Source organism: Tachypleus tridentatus, chromosome 1, assembly GCF_004210375.1.
Source record: "Tachypleus tridentatus isolate NWPU-2018 chromosome 1, ASM421037v1, whole genome shotgun sequence".
NCBI lineage: Eukaryota > Metazoa > Arthropoda > Merostomata > Xiphosura > Limulidae > Tachypleus > Tachypleus tridentatus.
The window spans coordinates 13,658,041-13,672,685 of record NC_134825.1 but is presented as its reverse complement, the minus strand read 5'-3'; the positions used below and the strand labels follow the sequence as shown (position 1 = coordinate 13,672,685).

The 14,645-nt window shown below is 29.9% G+C and overlaps 1 protein-coding gene and 1 long non-coding RNA gene across 2 annotated transcripts; both read right to left on the bottom strand.

The window, feature by feature from the left end:
* Positions 1-1,652: 1,652 nt before the first annotated feature.
* Positions 1,653-5,223, bottom strand: LOC143242615 (techylectin-5A-like). The gene is made up of 3 exons (XM_076486109.1): positions 5,057-5,223; positions 4,301-4,465; positions 1,653-1,955 (listed from the first exon to the last, which is right to left on the bottom strand). The coding sequence occupies exons 1-3, from the start codon at positions 5,058-5,060 to the stop codon at positions 1,831-1,833; spliced, it is 294 nt and encodes a 97-aa protein (XP_076342224.1). The 5' UTR covers positions 5,061-5,223; the 3' UTR covers positions 1,653-1,830.
* A 2,780-nt stretch (positions 5,224-8,003) lies between these two features.
* On the bottom strand, positions 8,004-12,536 carry LOC143239358 (uncharacterized). The gene is made up of 3 exons (XR_013021236.1): positions 12,484-12,536; positions 11,192-11,373; positions 8,004-9,307 (listed from the first exon to the last, which is right to left on the bottom strand). It is a non-coding gene; the product is annotated as an uncharacterized LOC143239358 (long non-coding RNA).
* Between the last annotated feature and the right edge of the window lie 2,109 nt (positions 12,537-14,645).

The window sequence follows — 14,645 nt, the reverse complement described above, 5'->3', positions numbered from 1 at the left end:
AAATATAGAAATTAACTAGACTAGGACACACGTTTGAGGAGCCTGATCTTTGATATCAGAAACAGATAGGCTGAGTATCTTTAACTTTACGTGAGTCAAAAAACCAAATAAAACTATCTTGTTGATATAGCAACAATTATACACAGTTGATAGTAATAAAAACAGTAATTAAAACACTAACATACTTTGTAAAGTTGGTCCAAACCTGATAAATATCAGAAGATGGTAAAGAAGAAGTGTGTAGTGTTGATGTCAGATGAAGTTTTTATAACCAACAACTGAGCTCGTCTGTAATAGATAACGGATGTGATGTACTATTTAAAGAGTCCTTAACAATGATCATAAACATTTATCGTTTTGAAAGTTACGTTTTGCATTATATAGTACCATGTTGAAGAAAATCGAACTTTTAACATTTTATTTTATTTTTAAATTTTCTAAATCACTTTTTAATTACAGTAATTACTGAAGAAATTAATAAATAAATCTTGTAACAATCAAATTGTACTAGCTAAATGAGAATTAATTTACTAACCAATATTATTGATTAACAACCTGGAGAAAGACACGTAACTTTCTAGTGTATTAAACAGCAGTGAGTATTGGGGATTGTATCATGTATTATTACCATATTCACCGTTCAGATAAAGTACATTACGATGGATTGTTTGTTTGCATTAAAAAAAACCTCGTACAGCTATCTGCTGGGTCTACCAAAGGAAGACTTAATTTGTTTTTGTAATTAAGCACAATAGGCTATCTCTGTTCTGCCCACCAAAGGTATCGAAACCAAGATTCTAGCGTTGTAATTCCTCATCCATACAGTTATGCCACTAATGCCGAGGACGATTTAAGAATAAAAATGTGATAATTTTAAAACTAACATGAGTTTTCACTGTATTATTAACATCAAAATAAGGCTAATAGCACAACTAAACAATGTACCGTAAGTTTCTTTTGAAAGCTACCAGTATGACGTATCGCTGTACCAAATGTTTCAGAAGAACAACATTGTCATGAGTTATGACTCTTCCAAATGTATCATCAGAAGATAACTGGCACGAGTTATCATGGTATCAGTTGTTTTAAAAAAATGTCACCTAGTGGTGGTTATATTTAAACGGTGTACGTATTGTATTGTGTAATGACTTATTCAGTCATGCGATTTTATTTTTATATACTAGTTGCAGCATTAAGTGTGTCATATAGTTACAATATACCTCTTGGGTGACTGCATCATGTGATGCAATATAACCTAAAGAATAACATTTAGGAAAGTAGGCAACTTATCATTACTTGTTGTGGTATGTGAATAAATTATTTTATTTATCAACATTTCTACAGAACATTGAGTCAAGTGTGTTACAGAGACGTGGAGCACTTTAAAAACATACCGGTAACATTGTATATTATAAAATGTTCACATGAAATGAAAATACCTGTGTGTATTAAATTCGCTTTGAAACAGAATGAATATTAAATTTGTATTTTGAAACGTTTTACATTTTCAAATATTATTGAATTATTAACTTCCCATCACGTGCCACGTATCATTACACAAAAATAATTTGTGCAATTTCCTCGTCCGATCGTTGATAAACTTTTAATAATCCGGTAAATATCAAAATAAAACAAGTGAATTAGACATCAAGTAGCTCAATCACGTATTTATTGTTGAAAATAAGGAAATACATCTGGTTATTGTTACTAATGCTTAACAGAGGAATTAGTAAAGGGGTCGCGTCTTTATATCCACATCTGGAAATGAGTATTTCTGTCCTTTCCATTCACTCCATTGTAGACCATCAGCATAACTCTCATGTTCACCGTTCAGGTAGAATCCATTAAGATTGGAACTGTGACAATGCTTGTACGACCCAGCTTCTTTAAAGGCTTGGGCATAATTCGAATAATCAATATCAACCTGAACTGGTTGTGGCCACTAATCGAGTCCCCTTGAAATATAAATAATATATTCAGTCTTATGTAAAAAGTATCATGATAATATCTTAGCGTACGATGTGTCCTCTCTGCATACACCCTCTTTGTCCACCTTTCATACATCATATATATCTACAGATATCATCTTTATCTCCACCTTCCTATAATTACAGAGAAATGCATCAACTGTAAATTCCAAATCAACAGGAATATTTGTACTTGTAAAGACTTACAAAATGGAAACATATATTTAAAAGAATTCAGTTCAAATTTATTAATAAATTATTATCACTTGAATGAAGCTCTTCTGTCTCTGTAAAAGATTACTGATGAGGAACAATTGTTTGTTTCAGTACTGATTTACTGAAGACGATGAATAATGAATTATTTCAGGTTAAAGACCAAATTTCAAAACTGGGGCTACAATAAGTATAAGAATAATTAATTAACTTGTTTCAAGCTATCTAAAATTTAAACAGATTGTAAGAGAAAAAAGGAATATTTTCAGAAACTATTTCATGTTAAAACTTTATTTTTTAAATGTTTTCGCACGAGAGTATATTGTAGTCGTATCTAAAACTGTAAATGATTCATGTTTTTGTCAAAAGTCTACACAGGCTGATTAAATAATTTTAGGATCCAATAAACAGGACGAATTATTTAGTAATGACGGGAAACCCACTTAATGTGAAAATGTATTTCAAGACGGTTATTATGGGTATTAAAACTTTTATCAAAACTCTTTGTTAACCTGAAGATGATCTAATAAAGTCGAAACATTATTCTCTTCTTTATTTTAATAACTTTTTAAATAGTCACACCAACCGTTTTGAGATACAAGACGAATTATATTTCCTCTAATGTTATCACACCCACCCACACATGTATATACCTTGCCCAACTGAGACATAGAATTTTGTACAAACAACACGAGAGTCGCCACAGTGTAAAAATACTTAGTTAAGATAAAGAGAAAAATAGCAAAGATTTCAGTAACGTGGCATCAGCAATATTAATAAAGCTTAAACAACAGTTTAATTGCAAATTATAATTCATCCAGAGTTACGTAAAGAAATACGTTACAGTTAACATTATCAAAACAATCCATCTCCAACACAATCAGTAAATATTAAGTTACAATATAGACTAAATAATAACACTTACACAAAACACAGTTATATAACCAATAGATAATAGAAGCTGTTACAGAGATAGAGTTATATTGACTTTGAAGAGTAATAAATATTGTACAAAGAAGCTTGTGACAGTATCACTTAATGTACAAGGTAACTTATAACAATGATACATCATGTATAAAACAGATATGGATAACAACACTTAAGGTGTCAGGCAGTTTAGAAGAACAATACCTAAGGTATGGAACAGTTTATGAGAGTGATACCTAACTTTTAATAAAGGTGTTGAATTGTAAATAGTAAAGTGACTTATTAATCATTATAATCCACACCTAATTATATCATTAGAAACCCAGTGACGAACACATTGAAATAGCTTTATCTCTTTTGGTATATTCAACATCAGACAATTCACCACAAATAACCTTTCTCTGCCAGTTTTACTAGATCAAAAAGCCACCTATAGCCTCAATGTATAATTTTTATTTATGAAGTTTTGTTTTTATCAAATTAACGTTGTTTTTCTATCACCACTCAAAATAAAACGAGCAAAAATATCTGATGGTAATATGATAAATCTGACGGAAAATTGAAAAGGACACATGAATAAAAATGACTTTGATATTAAAAATTTTAAATAGTTTGTATTTTAAAAATGTTCCAACTAATTATTTTTCAAATGATAAAGTTAATGATAATCCTAATAAAATCCTGTCACTCAAGTCGCAATAAACAGACAGTAATCGAACTATTCTGTCTCGATAAATTCGTTTTGTCTTTTGTGACTCCTGCTATTTCAATAAATAAAGCGTAACGTGACACCCACACTGGATGTTGTGTAGGTTAAATAGTTAATTAATTGGTTTAGTTTTATCGTAAACAGCCTGATTATCCATATATATATAATTATAATAGCTGGAATTCTAATGTTAGTTACATTATGTGGTTCATAACGAAGAACTTACTGCGTTCTTCACATAAAAAGATTTCTTCCTAAAATTAACGGATTTTTTCATTCCATACGTAAGACACACAAGCAAGAAGAATAGTTAGACGTCAAGATGTTAAATCTAAGTTTATAAATTAAACAGTTGGAAACGGTTTTTTTATCATCAGATATTTTAAATAGCTTCTTCATTAGAATATTTCTACTACTTTGTTTTGAAAATATAACAATAAAGAGTTAGATTCAACATATGACTAATAAATTAATTAAAGTTTACCTGCGTCACCAGAGTAATAACTGACATGTAATCTATACAAGTTGTCTTCGTTTTCTATCCAAAACTCCCGATAGATGGCAAACCTTTTGTTTCCTTCTTTATCCTTTAAATCAAACCTGATTGAGTAATTACCTTGATTTGATAGAGCATAGATCCGATCATTTCCTATAAATAAATAATGAAACATTTCTTTTATACACAAAGTTTACTTCATAACAAATTATGGATAACATTTCACTCATGTAGAATAACTTTAAAATAAAAATTAAGCTTACGGCTTTCAATACAAAATGTTTCCAAACTGCATAAAAAGAGTGCACTGCGGACAGACCAAAGAAGCAAGTATTAAAATGATAAAATAAAATAACTAACTACATTACTGGAACAGAAAGGTATTGTTACTGTCCTTATATAGTGTGTTCAAATTTGAAGACAAGGAATCAACATTTATAAAATAAAAGTTTGAGTGGTTTCAATTGATAATAAAAGAAACTTTATTAGAAGTAACAAACGAACAATGTGAAGATAAGTTGTTGTAATAGGTAAGAGTACTTGTATAATGAGAACATATCCTACCCTGAATTCATTCTGTATCTTTAACACCATATCTTTTAAAAGTGTAAACAGAACCTTCCTGTACAGACCCACTGTATCTTTAGCACTGGCTCTTTAAAAAACAGTAAACAGAACATACCATACCATGAATTCTTTCTGTATCTTTAACAATATCTGTTTAAAACTTCAAACATAACCTACCCATATAGACCTTCTATATCTTTAACACCATGTCTTTTAAAACTGTAAACAGAACCTTCCTATACAGACCTACTGTGTCTTTAACACCGTCTCTTTAAAAAACTGTAAACAGAACCTAACCTAGCTAAATTTTTTCATGTTATAAAACTGATGTTGCATGAACGTTAGTCATTTACTTTTTCCATCTTCACAAGCTAATCATGTGTTTATAGTTCTTTATCATAAGGAGAGTCAGAGTCACGTGATCACACTCTATTAACGATGTTATCCAGGTATGTAAATAAATCTTAAAGACCTGAACTTTAAACAGTAAAGAAAGTAGTTCAGAGACAAACAAATATATAATCTGAAGAACCAGTTGTGTAACCTTATGTAAAGAACTTATATTTCGTGTTGTAAAACCTTGTTCACTGATCATATTTCATGTTAAGTGACATTTTTTGCAACATAAAATTAAAATCAACAATGTATTTAATAAATATTGTGAGAATATTTTAGAATTAATTTCGTTCATAAGACTCTTTAACCTCCTCTCTTTGAACTATGTTTCATATATTTTCCTAATGTTACAGTTTTTCATGTGTGTTAAAACAACCCATCAAGTTGAATTCTAATATTGTTAACTGTTTCCTTACTGTAAGGTCCTTTCAATGTTTAAATGTTTTATTTACTTGAGTTTAGATATAAATTCAATTTGTTGTCAGTTTTATACTTGTTAATTATTTAATTAATTATTCCAGAATCATAAAATGGTCTCCGTTTTATGAAATATTCTAATGTTTTAATAATTTCTAAATTGATAAGGTTGACCAAATTATTGTAACGTAAGTAAATTGACAAAGGTTACTAGTGTAGGGGTAAAGTAAAACTAACATACTTGTGAACATATGTGAATGGTCGTAAAGTTGTAATGATCGTCACTTTTGGCTAATGTAGCCTTCCTTTCATTTGTTTGTTTCATCTGTTTGTGTCACCTGTTCCCGTGGTTTTCTGTTAACACCTGTTCGTGTTGTCTGTTCCTGTGATATATTACTAACATTTGTTTGTGTCATCTCTTCCTGCGGTATATTACTAACAACTATTTGTGTCATATATTCCTGTGGTATATTACTAACTACTGTTTGTATCAAATGCAATATGGTATATTATTGACAACTGTTTGTATCAAATGTTATATGGTATATTACTAACAACTGTTTGTATTAAATGCTATATGGTGTATTATTAACAACTGTTTGTATCAAATGTTATATGGTATATTACTAACAACTGTTTGTATCCTCTCTTCCAATTGTAAATTAACTTATAGTTAATTAGTTTCTTATTTTACTGATTTATGTTTCACCGTTAAGTTGATCTGACTATATATTCCTCATAATTCAAGTACAAGTACCAGGGACGTGTGGTGATTTGTCTGGATGGGGAAGCAAAAGCATAAAAGGTGGATCATAAAATTTAAAAATAATATATACAGGACGGCCACTAATGATAAAATTAATTTCTTGCAGTCATTAATTATATTTAATATTAAGTGTTTCTAATTAATAATAAAACAAGACATATTCAGCTAATTACTTTATTTATATGCTAATTCCGCCCTCTCTTCCTTAAGATTGAATAAATGTAATACATTTTCATTGAAGGTATAAGTATTTATTTTCTTAAGATTAATACTGAACTTGCAAGTCGTTTTTGTCGTTGTGAATTTCTGGTGTAGCTGTGTATTCTTTTTAAATGACATAATGAAAGCTCAAGTGTGGCACTGGTTGCTGGAAGAGTAAAGGTTAACTCACACAAGTTGCAAGGCTGCAGCTGACATTAAAATAATTCATTCACTAGTTTTACTTTCAAATTAGTGTCAGCGTATAAAACAGAAAGTTCACTTTTCAAGCGATGAATATCAAAGTATTCTTTGTAATTATCTTTCAGTGATTTTAATGCAAATTCAGGAAATATTTTTGCTCTTCTCCTGTTTGTTATTGTCGAGAAGCTGAAGGAATACTACGTTTTATAATTCATTTCATGTATTTTAAGTCTTTAAACTATGTCTGTGCGACTTTTATTAACATAAGCCGATAATTATATAAATCTAGGCCTAACCTACAGTTCGAACGGGGCACACCAAATTATTGGAGGCCCTACACTGCAAGTTACTTTGTCCATTGGTTAACCCTGCCACGATTATATTACACATATTTGTAAGACACATTAAAAACAAATAGATTAAAACAATATACCGCAGATATCTACAGGAACAGAATCAAAGCGTGACATATAAGATCCATATGAGTCCGAAGTGACAATCGTTACAAGTTTATGACCACTAAGATCCTGGTCACAAGTATGTTAACTTTAGTTTTCTTCTCCACTATTAGCATTTGTAATTTTCTTCATATTACAAAATTTTGATCGGCCTTATAAATTTAAGAATTGCTAAAAAAATAGAATCGTTTACAAAACATACATCAATTTAAGATTTTTCTAGTTCAAAATCTACCGAGAGTCGAGATAAAACTTCAAAACCACTAAGGCTTGTCTGTCTTTTTATTATGTTCGGTTGTTGTTGTTTGAAAAATAAAGGAAACTAAAAAAAGACAACACTCAGTGAGTTTGTTTCCACACATGAACATAGTTTCACCAGTGATGACGAGAAACCCACTTGTTGAGAAATTTATATGCAAAAACGGCTCGTTTGGGCTGAGAAAACACTTTTACATGGAAGAGCGAACAACGTTTCGACCTTCTTCGGTCATCGTCAGGTTCACAAAGAAAGAGGTAACTGACCGGAAGCTGACCACATGTTTGAAAGGGGTTGTGTAACTGTGTGTCGAAATGTAGAGGGCGGTATTAGATGTTTGAATATATAATTTTATTTATTTTATTTTATTAATATAGGTATAGGTATAGATTTAAACAAACTCACAATCAAACTCTGAAACTTCCTTAAATAACACTTCTTTTACAGAAGCAGTTTATTTGTTTAATTAACAAAGGTGACATTTACTGAATTGTGACGCTATTCATACAAAAGATTTTCAAAAGAACAGTAAGACTAAAATTATTGAATATTATTAATAACATTTAAGAATTATCAAAAATACCCTTCAAAATATCTTTTAGGTTGATCTATACACGGTTAAAAATTCTTTTAAAATGATATGAACGAGTCCGTGTTGTTCTAATATATGAAACAGTAACATGATATATGACCAACGTCGTACGAAGTTTAATCGTATCAAGGTAATCACGTGATTCTATTTCTAAATCATGACAAGAGAAAGTCCAGTATCCAAAGTATCCAAAATCAACAACTGGTGATGCTATTATTGAAACATCCTGCACTTGAAACCAATAAGGAAAATAAGTGACAGATAAACAAGTTTGACAAACCTGCAGTTCGACCTTCTTCAGAGAACTGTTTCTTGTTACGCAACTGTTCTAAATATCAAACTATAAACCAGCAGGAAATATTATTTGAAATATTTTGAATACTTTACTAAATACATCTATTCAAATAATGTTTGTTAAGTTTTCATTGTCTCAAATGTATCCTTCTGTTGTTCTTTCAAGGTTTAAGGTTACAATTATTTACGCGTGTTAAAACATATTATCCACTTGAGTTCTGATATTGTTAATGGTTTCCTTTCTATAGCACTCTTTATGTGTTTAAATATTGCGCGTATTTTAATTTTGAAATATTTAGTCATTTTCTTTTTCATATGTATACATTTTAAAACAAATGTTCAAATATTGATATTTTCTTATAAATGTTTTTAAAACTGAAGCATTTTAACAAACACGATAAATTAAACACTACAATATATTTCATATTTTACCAGGAGATTATTTCAAATAGTTATAGCGGAAGTGTTTGTCGTATGTTTGTGTTTACAGTTTAAAAATATTTACATGTTTTATTTTAAAACAATAACATATTTATGGTTATTTGTTGACATTTTCAACTCAATAATAATAAATAATGTTTTGTTTTATATCTAAAATTAACAAATTTTCATACAAATTCAACAAATGACAACAATTAGAAAGTGCAAACATTAACTTCAGAGTTTAAATTTGTGACTTTAATATTTATGAATCAACTTCCAGTATTAACAGTAGTTCATGATGATACGTCTATTGAGTTGATAATCGTCCCCCGTTAGTACAGCGGTATGTCTCCGGATTTACAACGCTAAAATCAGGCGTTCGATTCCCCTCGGTGGGCTGAGCAGATAGCCTGATGTGACTTTGCTATAAAAAAAAAACACAAACAGTGAGTTGATAATCTACTTTCATAACTAAGGTTTGTTTTAAATATATAAAGCAAGTCATATGTAGTTGTTATACACATAAGGAAATAAGTTCCTAGTTTTAATACCTTCGTCACAAATATAATTTCTTTAATTAAACACATATATCAACAAAAAGTATAACAACTTTACTGTATAACCATAATCTCATCATATCAGTTAGCATGATACTTATAGTACTATTATCATCTTACATTAAAACTAAATATATCTATAGAACGTCTTGTATATTGTAGTTTAAGACAATCGTCATTGTCCGTTTACGTTAACCAATGTCTATCACAATATATATTTATTTAGTTTTGTACAACAACGGTTCAGTTTATGAATATTGGTTCTGAAGATGTGAATGATAACGTATATTTACCTGCGAAGAGGACGATTTTTATTTAATCATTTAATTATAATCACAGGTCCTTTAAGGACCATCAGATCTACACGTACCATATCAAAGGATGTGAACGGTCGTTAACTGGTAACGATCGTCACTTCTGCCTAATGTAGCTTAGTTCATATGACACACTTTAATGTTACCTGTTCCTCTACATATTTGTGTTATGCTATTTTCATTTATTTGTTTCTAATGTGTCTTACAAATATGTGTGGTACATTCAGGGCCTGGTTAACTATTAATTATAATCAATCATAAAAATGTTCATTTTAGAAATACTTCACCTTAGGTTTTATTTGAAATCAATCCACTCTGATCTATCTAATCTTTATGGTATATTTTCCTAATGTTTCTAGAGTTTCTCGATGGATTTATAACAAGAGAAAAATTAAAAGTATTGAAAATTATGCAAGGCAATGTGTTAAATTTAACAACATAATTAAAAATTACATCCATGTAAAACACAATTTTTTCTTTCTGAACAGTAAAAACTGTGTTTCATTACAGTCTTACCAACAGCTAGAAAACAACAGTTATATATGGTGAAAAAAATCGGTTATATGATATAGATCTTGTAGGTACAATAATTATCTCATATAAATCTTGCAGAAACAACAGAGCCCCCCCGCTAGTACAGCGGTAAGTCTACGTATTTACAACGCTATAATCAGAGGCTCGATTCCCCTCGGTGGGCTTATTTGATAGCCCGATGTGGCTTTGCTATAAAAAACACACAGAAACAATGGTTATTTTATATGAATCTAGTAGAAACATTGGATATCTTATATATATATTGTATACGATGGTCCTGTATCAAGTACTGTATTTTATTGATAATAATACAAGGTTTCTTTGTATATTTCGACACATCACATAACATTTTGTTACTATGCCCATCTACTAAAGATAGTAGTTGTGAGTCATGTGGTTACTATAAGCACCTATAGTGACAGGCGTAATTTGAATGATGTAATTAATATACATATCTGGATGTTATATTATCAACTTAGCTACGAATGTAATCTACAAAGCTGTTAGTAACCTTATCGTGATGTGAAAATAAATTATTGCATTTTAAATATTTTTTTGAACTTTCAGTTTGTTATCTTCTGATAAATCTAACAGTAAGAGTATATCGTCACGTGATCAGTTTAGACACCTATCGGTAACATTGTTCGTTATTAATTTTGTGTCGAATTACTTTTGGTATTAAATTGACTTTTAAACATAAACTAACATTTTATAAATCGAGTTACTACTTTTATCATACACGCTAGTTGATTTATTAAGATGAAATAATTCTGTATAATTTATTTGCCTATGATTGTTGAAACAGTGTTATTAATTTTGTAACTACCAGAACGAAAATAATTAAAGTAATCTCCAGTCATCAAAGACATATTTGTTATAAGCGAAATTTAGAATAAAACTTACAATTCATTTATTGTTTCTAACTTTTAGCACAAGGGTCGTATCTTCATTTCCACATCTGGAAGTGAGTATCACTGTTCTTTCCGTCCTACTCTATTCCACAACATTAGCATAATTCTCGTGTTCACCGTTCATGTAGAGTCCATTAAGGTTGGAACTGTGACAGTTCATGCACCACCAAGCTCCTTTAAAGGTTTAGGCATAGTTTGTTTCATAAATATCGTTATATTTGCCCCTTGTAGAAAAACTGTACCCATTGTGTCCACTGAACCCATATCAGTAACAGATAACGTAAAGAAATTAATTTTGATAAATTAAAGTGTGAAATATGTCAAAGGTTTACTTTATATTATATAATAATGATTTGTTAAAGGTACATAAACAAAGATACACATATCAGACACATGTAAACCACAACAGGCTTGGGCAGAGTTTGAAAATAAGCGTGTACGACAATAGATGTAATACTATATTTTTAACCAGAACTTAAACATACCTTACACTTTAATCATAACATAGATAAAGTGAGTCTTCCAGATCAACAATAACTCACGATAACAAAGGCATTCTAAAATAACCAAAATGTGTTATTAGGAAAAACGTTCACCATCGTTCACTGTGTATCATCTACAACAAATGTAAATTAGGTTTATGACGTCTAATGATGTACAGGAAAGACACTATTTATAAGAAATAAGTAAGATAATTGAAGTAAAGCAGCTCATAGCATGCTTTCGATACCAACTGCAGATACTGAGAATAGAACAAATGTTGTACCGTATTAGAACAGTAATAAATAAGGTGCAAAACAGTTCAGGACAGTGATATATATAAAATATAAAACAGTCTTAAGACAATAATACATATATAAATGAAATAGTAAAACACTTCATAATTATTACTAAAACTAGTAGTAAAGTGACTTATCAGTTCTTATGATCGCCATCTGATATTGATCTGTTTAACGTACAAAGTAGATTGGACCACTTTTGTTATTTTCTTCTGGTTATCACACCTTATACCAGCGTAAAAAATGACTGGACAATTACTACTACCCCAACACACAGTGTACAATAACATCACTTTTCATAGCTAACTGAAATATATAAATTTTGTGAAATCATGCTTGACCAACAAAGACAGAGAAACCAAAAAGTGCACTTGATGCAGCAAAACTGTGATAATGTTTTTTGTAAACCAATCAAAAATAAGATCGTTCTTTACAATTTATAACACTTCACCCTAGGCTAAATGATCCCACACTACGTCTTTAGGCTTATTATATCAACACTTACTACACTTATAACGTTTCACGCTCTCCCTGTAAAGGCATTACTGTCACTAAAATCGCAATGGACAGACAGTAATCGAGCTATGCTGTCTCAATAAATACATTTTTGCTTTTATGACTCCTCCTATTACGACATATCAAGCATGACGCGATATACACTTTGGTTTTTATATAGGTGATACAGATAGTTGATGGATTTAATTTTATCGTAAACAACCTGATTATCCATGTATATAATTAGAATAGTTGATACACCTATGGTATATATGATATATAGTTCAAAATGAAGAATGTTTCTCTAACGTTACTGTGTTCTTTATATACTTATATCAAGGTTTCTTTTTTTCTCAAATTAATGTATTTTATCTTTCCATACGTAAGGTACACAAGCAAGAAGAAGAGCTAATGGTCAACTTGATAAGTTTATAAATTAAAGAGTTGAAAACAATTTATTTGTTATCAGACATGTTAAACAGTTTTCCACAAGAATATATCTATTACTTAGGTTTGAAATGATAACTTGAAAGAGTTAGATTCAACATATTACTAATAAATTAATTAAAGAGTCTACTTTGATTACCTGCGTCACCAGAAAATGTCTTCATTTTTATCCAAAACTCCCGGTAGATGGCAAACCTGTCGTTTCCTTTTTTATCCTTTGAATCCAACCTCATTCAGTAATTTCATTTTTTTTTGTTATAGCGTAGATCCGATTGTTTCCTATACTTTAATAATGAAATATTTGATTTTACATAATGATTACTTTATAATAAATGAAAAGAAATAATACTTAAATTGTGAAGGATTATCTTAAAATAAAAATGTGTTAAACTGTCTTCGAGGCAGAAGACTTAAAAGGTTTCACAGTTGTATAAAGAATATCACTACAAACAACAACATAAAAACCAATAATTAAAACGTTACAATAAAGTTGTGTTTTGTAATTAATGAAGGTTTAACAAAGAATTTGTCAGAACAAACAAGAATTGTTAGTCTTTACTACATAATGTTGTTACATTTTTAGAGTAACAATATTTTATATTTTATATCTTGTATACCTGAACAATTTCTGGCTTACCTAGCTGGAACTCTTTCTATATTCTTAACACCACATGTTGAAAACTGTAATCAGAACCTACCTAGAAAGACCTTTTTCTATATCCGTAAAATCATCTGTTTTAATACGTTTATCAGTACCTACCAAGCCAGAATTCTTTCTGAATGTCTCCAAATTCTGCTTTGTGACCTATTCAAGGTTTGAAAAACAATGCTTTTGGTTTTCATGATTTCCTCTTCTTTAGATAACTTTGGAAACAGAAAATGAAGAATCTATAAATATATTTCAATAATTACACTTATTATACATGTATTTACAAAGCACAGTTTTCTACTATCTATAATAAATGTTACTTACCGTCCAGCCTCCTCCATCAGTATTTATGCCGCAGTAAACATAAAAAACTTCCACTAGTCATCAATGGCTTCAGCCAGAAAAGTTTGATCCAGTGGTAAAATGTCCATTAAGTAGAACATCAACACAGTCACGAGAAGAAAGGAGACACATATCTGACAAGATATTATACATTGTTCTAATGTGTTCATTACAACTAGAGCATGACCTTTATCTGTTTTTATAATTATTATGTTGTTGTTTCTGATGGACTAGAAGAAAAAACCATTACAGGTTTGGTAAACTTAAAACAGTTAAGATAATTGTGTGCTATTGTGTGCATCTACTTCTAATTCACATATTTATAACGTTAAAAGTTCTAGTTTATTTCAGAACAATTCATGAAGATTAGATATTAATCTTACATTTCAACCTATTTCAGAAAGGGTTTATTCTAGAAATTTCTACTTCTCTAATAAATGTTGAATTTTACTTTAGATTAAGAGCAAGTTTATATTAGAACTTTCAAGCACGTATTTTTATTAGCGTCTGTTTTGTCGGTAAATGTCAATAGAACAATCTGTAGAAACAGCGTCCTAACGTTTGATAAGAATAACTAGGAAGGTAATTCGATTTACTTGATGAAACTGTACTAAAGTCATCAGCTGAAACGTTTTCAAAATTTACGACTTTTTTGTTTTGATTATTTATCCACCTTAAACTAAATTGTTGTTGTACTTTCTAAGTTATGAAACCTATAAGTTTAAAACGTACTG